Source organism: Populus nigra, chromosome 4 (assembly GCF_951802175.1).
Source record: "Populus nigra chromosome 4, ddPopNigr1.1, whole genome shotgun sequence".
Classification (NCBI taxonomy): Eukaryota; Viridiplantae; Streptophyta; class Magnoliopsida; order Malpighiales; family Salicaceae; genus Populus; species Populus nigra.
This window is the reverse complement of record NC_084855.1, coordinates 5,346,621-5,366,552: the sequence shown is the minus strand read 5'-3', so window position 1 is coordinate 5,366,552 and position 19,932 is coordinate 5,346,621. Positions and strand designations below refer to the sequence as shown.

Here is a 19,932-nt window from a genome sequence, read left to right as displayed (position 1 = left end):
TCATCGTATTAGCTCTAAGATAGATGAAGATGCAGTAAAAGAAGCACTAGCTCAACAAGATAGCGACTCTATTCCCATGGAAGACATCGACAATCCTCTCATTTCCTTGGATTGTTTTATATTTCTGTGAAATCGTGTGTGCATGCCCTCCTTAAATTGTTGTGCTGTTCATAAGAATCTTTCCTTTCTTTCTTTGTTTTTCTCTTCTCTCCAAGAGGATATTCATTATTAATTGGTTTCTTTTTCAGTTTTTTCTTAATCAGTTTCATTTATTGGTTTCAAAATGATCAACTAGATCAGAATTTCTGTATCGATTGTAAAAGAAGATATATATATAAAAGAAAAAAGGATCTGTTTGTTTCCTTATATATTGGATGTTTCATGTTTGCTGGATTGCGGCTGGAGCTTTTTATTTATTTTTTTATTTTAATGAATTGGTTAAAAATCATCGGAGTTCCTGGACTGCATACTTTCGTGGAATTAATCCCTATACAATGAACTCAATGTTTTTTTTTTATTCTTTAAATGGCCTGCGCCGTTGATTTGTAGTGCCCCTGAACGTGAAACGCCATCGTCTCTTCAAATTCAAGAGTAGGTAACCTCGGATTTATGCTTCGGTTGATGTAGATCTAGTACATGAACTTGATAGGTTGTTTCGTACTGTTTTTTTTCCGGTTTTCATGGTTAAAAACAAATATCTTGATGGTTTTTAATTTTATAATGAAGAATTTAGTTTGGCTGTTTAGAAAAAAGGTTAAATATAAGAGGATGAAAAGTAAAAGTAAGTTGAAATGATAACTTTTGATTTAAAAAGAATTATTTTCTTTACATGACTACTATCTTTCAGGTTACCTAGTCTCTTAAAAAACACCCTGCTATACATTGTTCCTCTGCAAGAATTTTTGTTTGTGAGAAATTAACAAAGGTTCAATAGCTAATTAACAATTGTTCCTTTGGGCTAAAGTAACCTCCCTTGCCCCTTTACTTTTTCTTTAAAAAAAATTAATTTTGATTTTGATTTAAAAGGGGTTTGTGTCATGCGTGAGATAATTCGTTGTTTTACCGGCGTTTGATTAACGGCAGACAGCTACGAGTACACAAACCTCTGCCACACGGCTAGTGCAAGTAAACTCCACAAGTGGACCCGCAGGATTAGACTGTGAAGGTGGAATCTAGCTGACTTTAAAAGGTTACCTCTCAAGTGAAGGTCGCACATCCACTCTATTTGCCATGCAGTTTCTTGAAATCAATTGCCTCGCCGTTTGATTTACGGCAGACGGCTACCAATACACAAACCTCTGTCACGTAGCAAGTGCAAGTAAATTTGCTGACTATGATAAAATGATGGATCTGGCTGAGAATTCTTTCCTACGTCGAGGTTCTAATTGAGATAAGAAAAATCGAGGACCTAATTGAAATTGACCTCAAAGTTTGGGGATTTTATAATGAGATTTCTCAAGGAAAAAATGTACTGACACTTCCATATTCAAAATTAGGGGGCTTGACTTAGTCGGTAAAAAGGCTTCGATTCTAGTAAGTTCTTGCTTGCAAGTCCTCCACCACACGCTCTTTTAGATATTCAGTCACGTATATCCCAACTGGCATTCAAGCCTAATAATTTGGTCTTCCGTCGACCAATATCGTGGTAATTTGCTTTATAAAAAAGGCTAGCTGCCACAGTGAGTTTTACACCACCCGACTCCATTCTAATTAAACAGAAAAGTAGCTGTCATGAGAATTCGAGGAATGGCCTTACAGTTCACAATAACAGGAGTGTTGTTAGCAGCAGTTACAGCAGCAACAGAGCTTCCTATAGCGAAGCCTGGATGCCAAGAAGATAGATGTGGGAATGTTAGTATCCCATATCCATTTGGCACGGGAGAAGATTGCTACTACGACTCTAAGTTCCTCATAACTTGCAACCATACTTTCAACCCTCCAAAAGCGTTTTTAGGAAATGGTACAATAGAAGTCACAGAAATAACCCTTGATGGGAAGCTACGCATCATGCATTATATAGCTAAGGATTGCTATAATCAGGCAGGTGCACCAACAAAGAGCAACAGTCCCTGGATAAACCTATCCATCGAAGGTCCATACGTTTTTTCTGACACTGACAATATGTTCGTCGCTATCGGCTGTGATACTGAAGCTGAAATGCTAGGTAGGCGAGAAGACAAGAATGATACATACCAGGTAGGATGCATTTCCGAATGTAGCAACAAAAAATATGTGCCAAACACATGCTCCGGAATTGGTTGCTGCCAAACCTCCCTTGCCAAAGGAATTAAGTACTTCGACCTGAGCTTGTATAGTTCCAATAATCATACGGGAATCTGGGAATTCAATCCTTGCGGCTTTGCTTTCATTATTGAAGATAAGCAGTTCACCTTTTTTCCAAGTAACCTGTCGGATTTGGAGAAAGTAGAGAAGCTTCCTATTATAGTTGATTGGAGTCTTGGGCGCAATAAATGCGAAACCTTGGAAAAGAACAGGATGTCTAATGCATGTCAAGGACAGAGCAAATGTCATGACCCTGAAAATGGGTCTGGGTACATTTGCCAATGCTTAGATGGCTATCAAGGAAATCCATACCTCCCAAATGGTTGCCGAAGTATGCATTTCTTTTTCTTAATTTTATCCCTTTTTTTTATAATTTTTTACTTACAGATTTAAAGAGAGTAAAATTATTTGTAATTGATTTCGAGGAGATCTCTAATCTGATTTTTCGAGATTGGATTACTTGAAATTATGAGAATTTACTATAGTTTTACATAAAGGCTTCTCTTTATGATGCTTCTGCAGACATTAATGAATGCTCAGATCCAAAAGTAGCCCACAATTGCAGCCACAATTGCATCGACACCGAAGGGAATTATACATGTTCTTGCCCCAAGGGGTACCATGGAGATGGGAGAATAGATGGAGAACGCTGCATCCGCAATCGATCATCAGTGATTCAGGTCGCTGTCGGTAAGTTCGTATATCATCCTCTTCATTTTCAATCCCGATGTTCATGTACATACTATTGTGTATATATCTTTCAAGTGCCATTAAAGGTAACTGTTTGTTTTTTTGGTTTCTCATTTTAATTTGGATAGGATATATACATGTGCCAATTTTTAGTTCTCATTATTTAGATGAGGCTGTGATAGGCAGTATTATTAAAACTATATCACAGTCCCTACTTCTAGTTCATCCTAATACTTGGTTTTCTCGATCAGAGACCTAAGTTTAATACTCATACTGGCCTCTTGTAGCAGGAATTGAGTGTAGATTTTTGTTAATTTTCTTTTCAGGATTCTTACAGTTTCAAAGTAAATACTGAAATTCATGCAGTTGTTAAGAAGTATTGTGATAAATGGTTGACCGGATGTCAGAGCATTGGCTGGAATTTATTTTATCAATATAATTTGAAGTAGCTGGTGATGCAAAAGTGACTTGAAATATCCAGACACTATTCTAGATTTATTTCATCTCAAATTTGCAGCCCATGGTATTTCAGAAAACAAAACTGAGAGGAATCTAATTTGATCCATATAAACTCTGGAACTTCGAAGCCCACAGCGTTTCAAAGTCAAATCCACTACAAATGTACTCGTTTATAATTTATTCTATATTGCCGCGGGATCATTTCAACCAGAACTTCTTGATGGGAAATTTTCTCTCTCCACCTTTTATACATGATTTCAAATATTTCTTATTAAATCGAAAGGTTTACTCGCTAAACAGAAGCAAAAAATTGCAACAATTCCCCCTATGATCTCAACCCCATTCGGGTATACTTAATGGAATTTTCATATCTGCAATGTACATAATTAATTACAAACTAATGTTTCAACATCCTTGTACATGTAGGAATTGGAGTGGGACTGACATCTTTGTTGATGGGAATTACTTGGCTGTACTGGGGATACAATAAATGGAAGCTAATGAAGCTCAAAGAGAAGTTCTTTAGGCAAAATGGTGGTCTAATGCTGGAGCAGCAGCTATCAAGAAGGGAAGGAGCCGTTACAGAAACGGCAAAAATCTTTACAGCTGAAGAACTCGAGAAAGCCACTGACAAGTACCATGAAAGTAGAATTCTTGGCCGTGGAGGTTTTGGTACAGTTTACAGGGGAACTTTAACAGATGGAAGAACTGTTGCAATCAAGAAGTCCAAAACAATCGATCAAAGCCAAATCGAGCAGTTTATCAATGAGGTGGTTGTTCTTTACCAAATCAATCACAGGAATGTGGTGAAGCTTCTAGGATGTTGCCTGGAGACAGAAGTCCCATTACTAGTTTATGAATATGTTGCAAATGGCACCCTCTATGACCACATTCACGACAAGAGTAAGGTGTCGGCCCTCACCTGGGAAATCCGTTTAAAGATAGCTTCTGAAACTGCAGGTGTTCTATCATATTTGCATTCCGCAGCTTCTGTGCCAATCATTCATAGGGATGTCAAGTCTACAAACATACTCCTGGACAACAGTTACACGGCAAAAGTGTCAGATTTTGGCACTTCTAGGTTAATTCCGTTGGATCAAGTTGAATTGTCAACGATGGTGCAAGGTACTCTAGGATACTTAGACCCTGAGTACCTGCACACAAGCCAACTGACGGACAAAAGTGATGTTTACAGTTTTGGAGTGGTTCTTGTGGAACTACTAACTGGGATGAAGGCAATTTCCTTCGATAAGCCTGAGGGGGTGAGGAATTTATCATCGTATTTTCTTTGTGCACTGAAAGAAGATCGCCTGGTCCATATTCTTCCGGATTGCATGGTGAACCAGGATAATATTAGGCAGCTGAAGGAAGTTGCCAACATTGCAAAGAAGTGCTTAAGAGTAAAAGGAGAGGAAAGACCTAACATGAAGAAGGTCGCAATGGAATTAGAGGGGCTAAGAACATCTGCAAAACATCCTTGGACTAATGACGAATCAAATGTAGAAGAGACAGAGTACTTGCTTGGTAAATCAGTGGAAACTGCTCGTTTTGAGGAAATGGCTGGTACAAGTGCTGGATATCACAGTTTACAGAATTATTTAATGCAATCACTGGATGGTGGCAGATGAACATTTTATTCTAGTGTCACAGCTTCGCTTGACAGTTTGCTTTGAATAATAGCTTGCGCCATGGCAATGCTTTTCTTTTCTATATTTCAGTCCGGTTCTGTTTTTGTTATAGTGGTCCTGTAATTTTAAAAGACGAAGAATTTCTGACAGTATGTCCAATATTCAACCCGCATTGAAACTCTTTATCCTATCTCCATTTTGCAATGTAATATTCCCGGTGATCTCCTTCTGAAAGCAAAAACATTGCTGGACAAACATTCGGGTGTATCATGTTTATCCAACTGGGTATGGGGCAAAAGAACTATGGGTATCTCCATATTTTAAATAAGAGCATGTGATTGACTCACAAACCACTTAAGTTTATTCAACTAAGCCTATTCACTTAATTACTATATATTAAGAACTATTTCGGTTAATAAAAATAAAAAAACAAAGTTTTATCATGTTTATCCAACTTGTCTTATTACAGGTCAAATAATTTTTTTTTTAATATTAAAAAACTAATATATAGGTGTTATTTGACATCGAGTAATTAAAAAGTATAATTATGAATAAAAAAAATCAATACTTATAATAAACTATAGTAAATATTATGTGTTAATAAAAATATATAAGATTTTAAACTAATTTTTACATGGTGGGGCAATTATTTTTGGCACCTCAGGTTTTTGCCATGCATGAACTTTTAAAAGCTAATTTTAGTTCCTGGTGAGGATTATAGATTATATAAAATTAAAACAACGTTTGCTCTTTCTGAACTCTATGCAATGGCGAATTCTAAGCCTTTGATTAAGGCTTGCTAATTACGAAACGGGTTTGAAATTGGTTATATCTCCCTTGTCGACGTCTTGTATTAATCGAATTCAAAGCAAGGGACAAGAAAATCTTTACGAGGTTTGCAAAGAGAGGAGACTTAAACGCATTTAAATTTTCAGGAGAAATTAATTATAATTTTGAAGCATGTTGACTGAAGATTAATACCACAGAAACATCCGTGAGAATGAAATACCCAGACTAATTGAGTTCTTGTCTGAGGAATAGAGAGACTTGCATTCATCGTATTAGCTCTAAGATAGATGAAGATGCAGTAAAAGAAGCACTAGCTCAACAAGATAGCGACTCTATTCCCATGGAAGACATCGACAATCCTCTCATTTCCTTGGATTGTTTTATATTTCTGTGAAATCGTGTGTGCATGCCCTCCTTAAATTGTTGTGCTGTTCATAAGAATCTTTCCTTTCTTTCTTTGTTTTTCTCTTCTCTCCAAGAGGATATTCATTATTAATTGGTTTCTTTTTCAGTTTTTTCTTAATCAGTTTCATTTATTGGTTTCAAAATGATCAACTAGATCAGAATTTCTGTATCGATTGTAAAAGAAGATATATATATAAAAGAAAAAAGGATCTGTTTGTTTCCTTATATATTGGATGTTTCATGTTTGCTGGATTGCGGCTGGAGCTTTTTATTTATTTTTTTATTTTAATGAATTGGTTAAAAATCATCGGAGTTCCTGGACTGCATACTTTCGTGGAATTAATCCCTATACAATGAACTCAATGTTTTTTTTTTATTCTTTAAATGGCCTGCGCCGTTGATTTGTAGTGCCCCTGAACGTGAAACGCCATCGTCTCTTCAAATTCAAGAGTAGGTAACCTCGTATTTATGCTTCGGTTGATGTAGATCTAGTACATGAACTTGATAGGTTGTTTTGTACTGTTTTTTTTCCGGTTTTCATGGTTAAAAACAAATATCTTGATGGTTTTTAATTTTATAATGAAGAATTTAGTTTGGCTGTTTAGAAAAAAGGTTAAATATAAGAGGATGAAAAGTAAAAGTAAGTTGAAATGATAACTTTTGATTTAAAAAGAATTATTTTCTTTACATGACTACTATCTTTCAGGTTACCTAGTCTCTTAAAAAACACCCTGCTATACATTGTTCCTCTGCAAGAATTTTTGTTTGTGAGAAATTAACAAAGGTTCAATAGCTAATTAACAATTGTTCCTTTGGGCTAAAGTAACCTCCCTTGCCCCTTTACTTTTTCTTTAAAAAAAATTAATTTTGATTTTGATTTAAAAGGGGTTTGTGTCATGCGTGAGATAATTCGTTGTTTTACCGGCGTTTGATTAACGGCAGACAGCTACGAGTACACAAACCTCTGCCACACGGCTAGTGCAAGTAAACTCCACAAGTGGACCCGCAGGATTAGACTGTGAAGGTGGAATCTAGCTGACTTTAAAAGGTTACCTCTCAAGTGAAGGTCGCACATCCACTCTATTTGCCATGCAGTTTCTTGAAATCAATTGCCTCGCCGTTTGATTTACGGCAGACGGCTACCAATACACAAACCTCTGTCACGTAGCAAGTGCAAGTAAATTTGCTGACTATGATAAAATGATGGATCTGGCTGAGAATTCTTTCCTACGTCGAGGTTCTAATTGAGATAAGAAAAATCGAGGACCTAATTGAAATTGACCTCAAAGTTTGGGGATTTTATAATGAGATTTCTCAAGGAAAAAATGTACTGACACTTCCATATTCAAAATTAGGGGGCTTGACTTAGTCGGTAAAAAGGCTTCGATTCTAGTAAGTTCTTGCTTGCAAGTCCTCCACCACACGCTCTTTTAGATATTCAGTCACGTATATCCCAACTGGCATTCAAGCCTAATAATTTGGTCTTCCGTCGACCAATATCGTGGTAATTTGCTTTATAAAAAAGGCTAGCTGCCACAGTGAGTTTTACACCACCCGACTCCATTCTAATTAAACAGAAAAGTAGCTGTCATGAGAATTCGAGGAATGGCCTTACAGTTCACAATAACAGGAGTGTTGTTAGCAGCAGTTACAGCAGCAACAGAGCTTCCTATAGCGAAGCCTGGATGCCAAGAAGATAGATGTGGGAATGTTAGTATCCCATATCCATTTGGCACGGGAGAAGATTGCTACTACGACTCTAAGTTCCTCATAACTTGCAACCATACTTTCAACCCTCCAAAAGCGTTTTTAGGAAATGGTACAATAGAAGTCACAGAAATAACCCTTGATGGGAAGCTACGCATCATGCATTATATAGCTAAGGATTGCTATAATCAGGCAGGTGCACCAACAAAGAGCAACAGTCCCTGGATAAACCTATCCATCGAAGGTCCATACGTTTTTTCTGACACTGACAATATGTTCGTCGCTATCGGCTGTGATACTGAAGCTGAAATGCTAGGTAGGCGAGAAGACAAGAATGATACATACCAGGTAGGATGCATTTCCGAATGTAGCAACAAAAAATATGTGCCAAACACATGCTCCGGAATTGGTTGCTGCCAAACCTCCCTTGCCAAAGGAATTAAGTACTTCGACCTGAGCTTGTATAGTTCCAATAATCATACGGGAATCTGGGAATTCAATCCTTGCGGCTTTGCTTTCATTATTGAAGATAAGCAGTTCACCTTTTTTCCAAGTAACCTGTCGGATTTGGAGAAAGTAGAGAAGCTTCCTATTATAGTTGATTGGAGTCTTGGGCGCAATAAATGCGAAACCTTGGAAAAGAACAGGATGTCTAATGCATGTCAAGGACAGAGCAAATGTCATGACCCTGAAAATGGGTCTGGGTACATTTGCCAATGCTTAGATGGCTATCAAGGAAATCCATACCTCCCAAATGGTTGCCGAAGTATGCATTTCTTTTTCTTAATTTTATCCCTTTTTTTATAATTTTTTACTTACAGATTTAAAGAGAGTAAAATTATTTGTAATTGATTTCGAGGAGATCTCTAATCTGATTTTTCGAGATTGGATTACTTGAAATTATGAGAATTTACTATAGTTTTACATAAAGGCTTCTCTTTATGATGCTTCTGCAGACATTAATGAATGCTCAGATCCAAAAGTAGCCCACAATTGCAGCCACAATTGCATCGACACCGAAGGGAATTATACATGTTCTTGCCCCAAGGGGTACCATGGAGATGGGAGAATAGATGGAGAACGCTGCATCCGCAATCGATCATCAGTGATTCAGGTCGCTGTCGGTAAGTTCGTATATCATCCTCTTCATTTTCAATCCCGATGTTCATGTACATACTATTGTGTATATATCTTTCAAGTGCCATTAAAGGTAACTGTTTGTTTTTTTGGTTTCTCATTTTAATTTGGATAGGATATATACATGTGCCAATTTTTAGTTCTCATTATTTAGATGAGGCTGTGATAGGCAGTATTATTAAAACTATATCACAGTCCCTACTTCTAGTTCATCCTAATACTTGGTTTTCTCGATCAGAGACCTAAGTTTAATACTCATACTGGCCTCTTGTAGCAGGAATTGAGTGTAGATTTTTGTTAATTTTCTTTTCAGGATTCTTACAGTTTCAAAGTAAATACTGAAATTCATGCAGTTGTTAAGAAGTATTGTGATAAATGGTTGACCGGATGTCAGAGCATTGGCTGGAATTTATTTTATCAATATAATTTGAAGTAGCTGGTGATGCAAAAGTGACTTGAAATATCCAGACACTATTCTAGATTTATTTCATCTCAAATTTGCAGCCCATGGTATTTCAGAAAACAAAACTGAGAGGAATCTAATTTGATCCATATAAACTCTGGAACTTCGAAGCCCACAGCGTTTCAAAGTCAAATCCACTACAAATGTACTCGTTTATAATTTATTCTATATTGCCGCGGGATCATTTCAACCAGAACTTCTTGATGGGAAATTTTCTCTCTCCACCTTTTATACATGATTTCAAATATTTCTTATTAAATCGAAAGGTTTACTCGCTAAACAGAAGCAAAAAATTGCAACAATTCCCCCTATGATCTCAACCCCATTCGGGTATACTTAATGGAATTTTCATATCTGCAATGTACATAATTAATTACAAACTAATGTTTCAACATCCTTGTACATGTAGGAATTGGAGTGGGACTGACATCTTTGTTGATGGGAATTACTTGGCTGTACTGGGGATACAATAAATGGAAGCTAATGAAGCTCAAAGAGAAGTTCTTTAGGCAAAATGGTGGTCTAATGCTGGAGCAGCAGCTATCAAGAAGGGAAGGAGCCGTTACAGAAACGGCAAAAATCTTTACAGCTGAAGAACTCGAGAAAGCCACTGACAAGTACCATGAAAGTAGAATTCTTGGCCGTGGAGGTTTTGGTACAGTTTACAGGGGAACTTTAACAGATGGAAGAACTGTTGCAATCAAGAAGTCCAAAACAATCGATCAAAGCCAAATCGAGCAGTTTATCAATGAGGTGGTTGTTCTTTACCAAATCAATCACAGGAATGTGGTGAAGCTTCTAGGATGTTGCCTGGAGACAGAAGTCCCATTACTAGTTTATGAATATGTTGCAAATGGCACCCTCTATGACCACATTCACGACAAGAGTAAGGTGTCGGCCCTCACCTGGGAAATCCGTTTAAAGATAGCTTCTGAAACTGCAGGTGTTCTATCATATTTGCATTCCGCAGCTTCTGTGCCAATCATTCATAGGGATGTCAAGTCTACAAACATACTCCTGGACAACAGTTACACGGCAAAAGTGTCAGATTTTGGCACTTCTAGGTTAATTCCGTTGGATCAAGTTGAATTGTCAACGATGGTGCAAGGTACTCTAGGATACTTAGACCCTGAGTACCTGCACACAAGCCAACTGACGGACAAAAGTGATGTTTACAGTTTTGGAGTGGTTCTTGTGGAACTACTAACTGGGATGAAGGCAATTTCCTTCGATAAGCCTGAGGGGGTGAGGAATTTATCATCGTATTTTCTTTGTGCACTGAAAGAAGATCGCCTGGTCCATATTCTTCCGGATTGCATGGTGAACCAGGATAATATTAGGCAGCTGAAGGAAGTTGCCAACATTGCAAAGAAGTGCTTAAGAGTAAAAGGAGAGGAAAGACCTAACATGAAGAAGGTCGCAATGGAATTAGAGGGGCTAAGAACATCTGCAAAACATCCTTGGACTAATGACGAATCAAATGTAGAAGAGACAGAGTACTTGCTTGGTAAATCAGTGGAAACTGCTCGTTTTGAGGAAATGGCTGGTACAAGTGCTGGATATCACAGTTTACAGAATTATTTAATGCAATCACTGGATGGTGGCAGATGAACATTTTATTCTAGTGTCACAGCTTCGCTTGACAGTTTGCTTTGAATAATAGCTTGCGCCATGGCAATGCTTTTCTTTTCTATATTTCAGTCCGGTTCTGTTTTTGTTATAGTGGTCCTGTAATTTTAAAAGACGAAGAATTTCTGACAGTATGTCCAATATTCAACCCGCATTGAAACTCTTTATCCTATCTCCATTTTGCAATGTAATATTCCCGGTGATCTCCTTCTGAAAGCAAAAACATTGCTGGACAAACATTCGGGTGTATCATGTTTATCCAACTGGGTATGGGGCAAAAGAACTATGGGTATCTCCATATTTTAAATAAGAGCATGTGATTGACTCACAAACCACTTAAGTTTATTCAACTAAGCCTATTCACTTAATTACTATATATTAAGAACTATTTCGGTTAATAAAAATAAAAAAACAAAGTTTTATCATGTTTATCCAACTTGTCTTATTACAGGTCAAATAATTTTTTTTTTAATATTAAAAAACTAATATATAGGTGTTATTTGACATCGAGTAATTAAAAAGTATAATTATGAATAAAAAAAATCAATACTTATAATAAACTATAGTAAATATTATGTGTTAATAAAAATATATAAGATTTTAAACTAATTTTTACATGGTGGGGCAATTATTTTTGGCACCTCAGGTTTTTGCCATGCATGAACTTTTAAAAGCTAATTTTAGTTCCTGGTGAGGATTATAGATTATATAAAATTAAAACAACGTTTGCTCTTTCTGAACTCTATGCAATGGCGAATTCTAAGCCTTTGATTAAGGCTTGCTAATTACGAAACGGGTTTGAAATTGGTTATATCTCCCTTGTCGACGTCTTGTATTAATCGAATTCAAAGCAAGGGACAAGAAAATCTTTACGAGGTTTGCAAAGAGAGGAGACTTAAACGCATTTAAATTTTCAGGAGAAATTAATTATAATTTTGAAGCATGTTGACTGAAGATTAATACCACAGAAACATCCGTGAGAATGAAATACCCAGACTAATTGAGTTCTTGTCTGAGGAATAGAGAGACTTGCATTCATCGTATTAGCTCTAAGATAGATGAAGATGCAGTAAAAGAAGCACTAGCTCAACAAGATAGCGACTCTATTCCCATGGAAGACATCGACAATCCTCTCATTTCCTTGGATTGTTTTATATTTCTGTGAAATCGTGTGTGCATGCCCTCCTTAAATTGTTGTGCTGTTCATAAGAATCTTTCCTTTCTTTCTTTGTTTTTCTCTTCTCTCCAAGAGGATATTCATTATTAATTGGTTTCTTTTTCAGTTTTTTCTTAATCAGTTTCATTTATTGGTTTCAAAATGATCAACTAGATCAGAATTTCTGTATCGATTGTAAAAGAAGATATATATATAAAAGAAAAAAGGATCTGTTTGTTTCCTTATATATTGGATGTTTCATGTTTGCTGGATTGCGGCTGGAGCTTTTTATTTATTTTTTTATTTTAATGAATTGGTTAAAAATCATCGGAGTTCCTGGACTGCATACTTTCGTGGAATTAATCCCTATACAATGAACTCAATGTTTTTTTTTTATTCTTTAAATGGCCTGCGCCGTTGATTTGTAGTGCCCCTGAACGTGAAACGCCATCGTCTCTTCAAATTCAAGAGTAGGTAACCTCGGATTTATGCTTCGGTTGATGTGGATCTAGTACATGAACTTGATAGGTTGTTTCGTACTGTTTTTTTTCCGGTTTTCATGGTTAAAAACAAATATCTTGATGGTTTTTAATTTTATAATGAAGAATTTAGTTTGGCTGTTTAGAAAAAAGGTTAAATATAAGAGGATGAAAAGTAAAAGTAAGTTGAAATGATAACTTTTGATTTAAAAAGAATTATTTTCTTTACATGACTACTATCTTTCAGGTTACCTAGTCTCTTAAAAAACACCCTGCTATACATTGTTCCTCTGCAAGAATTTTTGTTTGTGAGAAATTAACAAAGGTTCAATAGCTAATTAACAATTGTTCCTTTGGGCTAAAGTAACCTCCCTTGCCCCTTTACTTTTTCTTTAAAAAAAATTAATTTTGATTTTGATTTAAAAGGGGTTTGTGTCATGCGTGAGATAATTCGTTGTTTTACCGGCGTTTGATTAACGGCAGACAGCTACGAGTACACAAACCTCTGCCACACGGCTAGTGCAAGTAAACTCCACAAGTGGACCCGCAGGATTAGACTGTGAAGGTGGAATCTAGCTGACTTTAAAAGGTTACCTCTCAAGTGAAGGTCGCACATCCACTCTATTTGCCATGCAGTTTCTTGAATTCAATTGCCTCGCCGTTTGATTTACGGCAGACGGCTACCAATACACAAACCTCTGTCACGTAGCAAGTGCAAGTAAATTTGCTGACTATGATAAAATGATGGATCTGGCTGAGAATTCTTTCCTACGTCGAGGTTCTAATTGAGATAAGAAAAATCGAGGACCTAATTGAAATTGACCTCAAAGTTTGGGGATTTTATAATGAGATTTCTCAAGGAAAAAATGTACTGACACTTCCATATTCAAAATTAGGGGGCTTGACTTAGTCGGTAAAAAGGCTTCGATTCTAGTAAGTTCTTGCTTGCAAGTCCTCCACCACACGCTCTTTTAGATATTCAGTCACGTATATCCCAACTGGCATTCAAGCCTAATAATTTGGTCTTCCGTCGACCAATATCGTGGTAATTTGCTTTATAAAAAAGGCTAGCTGCCACAGTGAGTTTTACACCACCCGACTCCATTCTAATTAAACAGAAAAGTAGCTGTCATGAGAATTCGAGGAATGGCCTTACAGTTCACAATAACAGGAGTGTTGTTAGCAGCAGTTACAGCAGCAACAGAGCTTCCTATAGCGAAGCCTGGATGCCAAGAAGATAGATGTGGGAATGTTAGTATCCCATATCCATTTGGCACGGGAGAAGATTGCTACTACGACTCTAAGTTCCTCATAACTTGCAACCATACTTTCAACCCTCCAAAAGCGTTTTTAGGAAATGGTACAATAGAAGTCACAGAAATAATCCTTGATGGGAAGCTACGCCTCAAGCATTATATAGCTAAGGACTGCTATAATCGGACAGGTGCACGAACAACGAGAAACATACCCTGGATAAACCTACCCGTCCAAGGTCCGTACGTTTTTTCTGACACTGACAATATGTTCGTCGCTATCGGCTGTGATACTTACGCTGGACTGCTAGGTAGGCGAGAAGACACGAATGATACATACATGGTAGGATGCATTTCCGAATGTAGCAACAAAACAGTTGTACCAAACACATGCTCCGGAGTTGGTTGCTGCCAAACCTCCATTGCCAAAGGAATGAAGTACTTCGAAGTGCGCTTGTCTAGTGAGACTAATCATACGGGAATCTGGGAATTTAATCCTTGCAGCTTTGCCTTCATGATTGAAGAAAAGCAGTTCAGCTTTTTTCCAAGTAACCTGTCGGATTTGGAGAAAGTAAGTAAGGTTCCTATTATAGTGGATTGGAGTATGGGGCGCAATAACTGCGAAACCTTGGAAAAGAACAAGATGTCTAATGCATGTCAAGGACAGAGCAAATGTTATGGCCCTGAAAATGGGTCTGGGTACATTTGCAAATGCTTAGATGGCTATCAAGGAAATCCATACCTCCCAAATGGTTGCCGAAGTATGCATTTCTTTTTCTTAATTTTATCCCTTTTTTTTATTTATAATTTTTTACTTACAGATATAAAGAGAAAGTTAAATTATTTGTAATTGATTTCGAGGAGATCTCTAATCTGATTTTTCGAGATTGGATTACTTGAAATTATGAGAATTTACTATAGTTTTACATAAAGGCTTCTCTTTATGATGCTTCTGCAGACATTAATGAATGTTCAGATCCAAAAGTAGCCCACAATTGCAGCCACAAATGCATCGACACCGAAGGGAATTATACATGTTCTTGCCCCAAGGGGTACCATGGAGATGGGAGAATAGATGGAGAACGCTGCATCCGCAATCGATCATCAGTGATTCAGGTCGCTGTCGGTAAGTTCGTATATCATCTTCTTCATTTTCAATCCGATGTTCATGTACATACTATTGTGTATAGATCTTTCATGTGACATTAAAGGTAACTGTTTGTTTTTTTGGTTTCTCATTTTAATTTGGATAGGATATATACATGTGCCAATTTTTAGTTCTTGTTATTTAGATGAGGCTGTGATAGGCAGTATTATTAAAACTATATCACAGTCCCTACTTCTAGTTCATCCTAATACTTGGTTCCCTCCATCAGAGACCTAAGTTTAATACTCATACTGGCCTCTTGTAGCAGGAATTAAGAGTAGATTTTTGTCAATTTTCTTTTCAGGATTCTTACATTTTCAAAGTATATACTGAAATTCATGCAGCTGTTTAGAAGTATTGTGATAAATGCTTGACCGGATGTCAGAGCTTTGGCTAGAATTTATTTTATCAATAAAATTTGAAGTAGCTGGCGATGCAAAAGTGACTTGAAATATCCGGACACTATTCTAGATTTATTTCATCTCAAATTTGCAGCCCTTGGTATTTCAGAAAACAAAACTGAGAGGAATCTAATTTGATCCATATAAACTCTGGAACTTCAAAGCCCACAACGTTTCAAAGTCAAATCCACTACAAATGTACTCGTTTATAGTTTATTCTATATTGCCGCGGGATCATTTCTGTCACGACCCGAGTCCCGGATCCATGACCGGCACATAGGCAAGGTTCCCCTCCAAGGTTCCATACCTATACGAACCCAAACTTACACACAACTTATCCTAACTCAATCAGAGTTCAACGCAGCATTAATAACAAAATCAACTTCATAATATAATTGAATTGTCTTAATACAAAAGTTTATAAAAGTTCAGAGTTTTGGAGCACTAACTAGACATAAAGGAAAGGTACAAATTACTACCAAAAGAGCAGGTTCTGAAGGTCCAACAAAATGACCTGCTATCAAGCTATAAGCCTGAAAAGGATAAATAATGAGATGGTGAGTTCAACAACTCAGTGAGTAGATAACGTTCAATATACACACACGAGGTAATACAACAATGAGAAATATATATATACAAGTATGGATTTAGGTTCTTATGGAAGTGTTCTCAAATTGGCCATAACAAGATCATATGGTAAAACTCGTCAGAAAATCAAAATGCAATGAGCATGAGGCTCCGTACTGTGGGATGATCAGTCCACACAGGTTGGTGACTCCCCCGACCAACTAGGGTTCAGATACGATGTGCACAAAGACTAACACTACCCTGTTAGCATGGGTATTCTGACTGACATACCATAGGTTCATAATCACAATCAAACAGACATATTCATATCTCAAGGCTCAACTCATGACATCAATCAAATGAGGAGCTATCAATTCAGAATTCAATTCAAAATATATACTGGTTCATATCAAGAATTCAGATTCAACAATTGATCATGCTTTATCAAAACAAGGATAATAATTAACATATATATTATCAAGAAGCATGATCCAATTCATATTAGCAAATCAAATATTTATAATATTTCTCATGCATATGGAAAATTATCCACTCACCTGACTCAAAAGCAACAAAACTCAAAGCTGATATCGAAGAAAATCCTACTGACGTCCCGCCGGTAGAATATCAGGATTATCTGAATATAAAGGAGACATATTTAAGAATGACTCAAAAGAATATATATAACCTATTTAATACACTTATCTAAGGGTGTATTCCATAACCCTATATATTTTTGAACTAACTAGTTATCTTTCCTAAAAACCCAACGTTTAACGGTTTTCCCGAAATCTAATCCATAATAAAACAATTAATAAAATTGGTAATAATTCACTAAATAACCCTCAATTATTCATCAAAATAATCTGAAAAAAGTAATATTACAGCTAGGGACTAATCTGTAATTTATCATATTCTTAAGGGTTAAATTGCAACTTTTGTCAAATTGGAGGACCAAACTAAAATTTATCATAAATCCATGAATATACTGAAATTATGTCCATAATTCATCCTCATTTCTGTCCAGATCATCTCATTATACTCCAGGGACCATTCTGGAATTTTACCAAATTTTTAGGATCAAATTGTAATTTTTGTCAAATTGGAGGACCAAATTGAAAGTGTTAAATTCTCTTATCTATACAGTAATTCTGTCCATAATTCATATGTTATTCTGTTCAGAATCTCGGAATAGGCTCCAGGGACCATTCTGCAAATTTTCCAAAGTTTGGGGACTAAACTGTAATTTTCCAAAATTGAGGGACCAAATTGAATTTTCGTCATCTTCAACCTCCAACTCAGAATTCTCACAGGTTACCCACTGTTCTTGCCAAATTTCTAACTCAACATTCACCATTTACACAATTCATAACTCAAAATCATCATTTTCATCTACAATCTCTCAAAATCATCCAAATAATCAAATACCCATAACAATTAACTCTATAACATTCAAATTAATTCATCAATTAACCCAAAACATAAATTTTCAAAACCCTAACATTTATCAAAACCAAAATTAAAAGCTCAATAATACAAATTTATACATTTAACAACTTAAATCTTACCTTTAAACTTATTTCCTCCAACTCCTTTTCTTTTTTTTTCCCTTATTTTCCCCTCTTTTCTCTTCTTCTTCTTCTTCCTCTTTCTCCCTTCTCTCTCCCGTCAGTTTTTACTCTAAATTTTCTGATCTCTTGTTTTTTTTTTTTTTTCTATTTATATATATTATGTATTTATACAATTACTACAATACCCTTCATTTAATTATACCCACTTCTAAACCACCAAGGGCTCTATAGCCTTTTCCTATCTCTTTATATTCAAAACATTACAATTTCAACCAGAACTTCTTGATGGGAAATTTTCTCTCCACCTTTTATACATGATTTCAAATATTTCTTATTAAATCGAAAGGTTTACACGCTAAACATAACCAAAAAATTGCAACAATTCCCCCTATGATCTTAACCCCATTCGGGTTTACTTGCTCAATTTGGACGAATTTTCATATCTGCAATGTACATAATTAATTACAAATTAATGTTTCAACATCCTTGTACATGTAGGAATCTCATACGGTCCAATGAATCGAGGACTCAACTTGCCTTTCTTCCCAAACCTGAATACTCCTTTTATCGGTGATACTTTTAAGAACACACAATCACCCACTGAAAACTCTAAGTCACGCCTTCTTCTATCCGCGTAACTTTTCTGTCTACTCTGAGCTGTTTGAAGCTTCTTTCTAATTACCTCTATCTTCTCTGAGGTAATCTGAATCAACTCCGGTCCCATTAGCCTCTTCTCACCAACCTCAAACCAACAAACCGGTGATCTACACTTCCGACCATACAAAGCCTCATAAGGTGCCATCTCTATGCTAGCCTGATAACTATTGTTGTAAGCAAATTCCACTAATGGTAGGAACTTACTCCAACCAACTCCAAAATCCATGACACAAGCCCTCAGCATATCCTCCAAAATCTGAATAGTCCTCTCAGATTGACCATCTGTCTGAGGGTGAAAAGCTGTACTCAACTGCACTTTAGTACCCATAGCTTCTTGGAATTTCACCCAAAATCGCGATGTAAACTGTGGACCTCTATCAGACACTATTGAGATTGGCACTCCATGCAACCGTACAATCTCACTAATAAACAATTCCGCCAACTTTGCATATCCATAAGTAATCTTAACTGGCAGAAAATGGGCTGATTTTGTCAACCTGTCAACAATCACCCATATTGAATCATAACCCTCCTGACTCCTAGGCAATCCTATCACAAAGTCCATTGTGATCCTTTCCCACTTCCATTATGGAATCAACAATGGTTGCAACAATCCAGGAGGTTTCTGGTGTTCACCCTTTACCCTCTGACAGGTCAAACACCTAGAAACAAAATCTGCTACATCAGCCTTCATCCTATTCCACCAATAACACACCTTAAGGTCTTTATACATCTTGGTGGAACCTGGATGCATTGTGTAAACTGTCTGATGTGCCTCTACCATCAATTCTCTCCTCAGATCATCTATATCAGGTACAAAAAGTCTATCCCTATATCTCAGCACATCATCATCACCTATCACAAAACCTGCAGCTTTACCCTGCTCAACTTCATTTCTAATCCTGAGTAGTGAATCATCTTTCTTCTGAGCTGCTTTTATCTTATCAAACAAATCTGACTTAACCTGAAAATGAGCAATCATTGCTCCAGCTTCACTAAGATCAAATCTGACTCCTTCATCCACCAACTCATGCAGCTCCCTAATCAGAGGTCTTCGTACCTCCTGAATATGAGCTAAGGTCCCTGATGATTTTCTACTCAAAGCATCGGCAACTACATTTGCCTTACCTGGGTGGTAATGTATGGTACAATCATAATCCTTCAGCAGTTCCATCCATCTCCTCTGCCTCAGGTTTAGATCTCTCTGCTGAAAGATATATTTCAAACTCTTGTGATCTGTGAAGATCTCACAAGTTTCACCATACAAGTAGTGCCTCCAAATCTTCAAGGCAAAAATTATAGCCGCCATCTCTAAATCATGTGTAGGATAGTTCTGTTCATGCTTCTTCAGCTGCCGTGAAGCATAGGCAATAACCTTGCCATGCTGCATTAGAACACATCCTAACCCCACTCTCGAAGCATCACAATACACTGTGTAACCACCAGAACCTGATGGTACTGCCAGAATAGGCGCTGTAGTCAATCTCTCTTTCAACTCTAAGAAACTTTTC

The 19,932-nt window shown here is 36.7% G+C and overlaps 3 protein-coding genes and 1 long non-coding RNA gene across 4 annotated transcripts; 3 read left to right on the top strand and 1 right to left on the bottom strand.

Moving 5' to 3' along the window:
- Positions 1-1,570: 1,570 nt before the first annotated feature.
- On the top strand, positions 1,571-5,250 carry LOC133691856 (putative wall-associated receptor kinase-like 16). The gene is made up of 3 exons (XM_062112471.1): positions 1,571-2,614; positions 2,806-2,973; positions 3,859-5,250. Exons 1-3 carry the CDS (start codon positions 1,732-1,734, stop codon positions 5,058-5,060), a joined length of 2,253 nt encoding a protein of 750 aa, XP_061968455.1. The 5' UTR covers positions 1,571-1,731; the 3' UTR covers positions 5,061-5,250.
- A 2,433-nt stretch (positions 5,251-7,683) lies between these two features.
- On the top strand, positions 7,684-11,362 carry LOC133691855 (putative wall-associated receptor kinase-like 16). Its single transcript, XM_062112470.1, has 3 exons — positions 7,684-8,727; positions 8,918-9,085; positions 9,971-11,362. Exons 1-3 carry the CDS (start codon positions 7,845-7,847, stop codon positions 11,170-11,172), a joined length of 2,253 nt encoding a protein of 750 aa, XP_061968454.1. The 5' UTR covers positions 7,684-7,844; the 3' UTR covers positions 11,173-11,362.
- A 2,609-nt stretch (positions 11,363-13,971) lies between these two features.
- Positions 13,972-15,462, top strand: LOC133690483 (wall-associated receptor kinase 2-like). Its single transcript, XM_062110708.1, has 3 exons — positions 13,972-14,839; positions 15,037-15,204; positions 15,332-15,462. Exons 1-3 carry the CDS (start codon positions 13,972-13,974, stop codon positions 15,460-15,462), a joined length of 1,167 nt encoding a protein of 388 aa, XP_061966692.1.
- Positions 15,463-15,992: 530 nt separating this feature from the next.
- Positions 15,993-17,744, bottom strand: LOC133692965 (uncharacterized). The gene is made up of 2 exons (XR_009842033.1): positions 16,751-17,744; positions 15,993-16,159 (listed from the first exon to the last, which is right to left on the bottom strand). It is a non-coding gene; the product is annotated as an uncharacterized LOC133692965 (long non-coding RNA).
- Between the last annotated feature and the right edge of the window lie 2,188 nt (positions 17,745-19,932).

Excerpts from the sequence above, each read along its gene's own strand:
- LOC133690483 (XM_062110708.1), top strand. The coding sequence starts at position 13,972 with ATGGCCTTACAGTTCACAATAACAGGAGTGTTGTTAGCAGCAGTTACA. Across the intron at positions 14,840-15,036 it reads CCTCCCAAATGGTTGCCGAA|ACATTAATGAATGTTCAGAT; the intron begins GTATGCATTTCT and ends ATGCTTCTGCAG. Across the intron at positions 15,205-15,331 it reads AGTGATTCAGGTCGCTGTCG|GATATATACATGTGCCAATT; the intron begins GTAAGTTCGTAT and ends TAATTTGGATAG.
- LOC133691855 (XM_062112470.1), top strand. The coding sequence starts at position 7,845 with ATGAGAATTCGAGGAATGGCCTTACAGTTCACAATAACAGGAGTGTTG. Across the intron at positions 8,728-8,917 it reads CCTCCCAAATGGTTGCCGAA|ACATTAATGAATGCTCAGAT; the intron begins GTATGCATTTCT and ends ATGCTTCTGCAG. Across the intron at positions 9,086-9,970 it reads AGTGATTCAGGTCGCTGTCG|GAATTGGAGTGGGACTGACA; the intron begins GTAAGTTCGTAT and ends TTGTACATGTAG.
- LOC133691856 (XM_062112471.1), top strand. The coding sequence starts at position 1,732 with ATGAGAATTCGAGGAATGGCCTTACAGTTCACAATAACAGGAGTGTTG. Across the intron at positions 2,615-2,805 it reads CCTCCCAAATGGTTGCCGAA|ACATTAATGAATGCTCAGAT; the intron begins GTATGCATTTCT and ends ATGCTTCTGCAG. Across the intron at positions 2,974-3,858 it reads AGTGATTCAGGTCGCTGTCG|GAATTGGAGTGGGACTGACA; the intron begins GTAAGTTCGTAT and ends TTGTACATGTAG.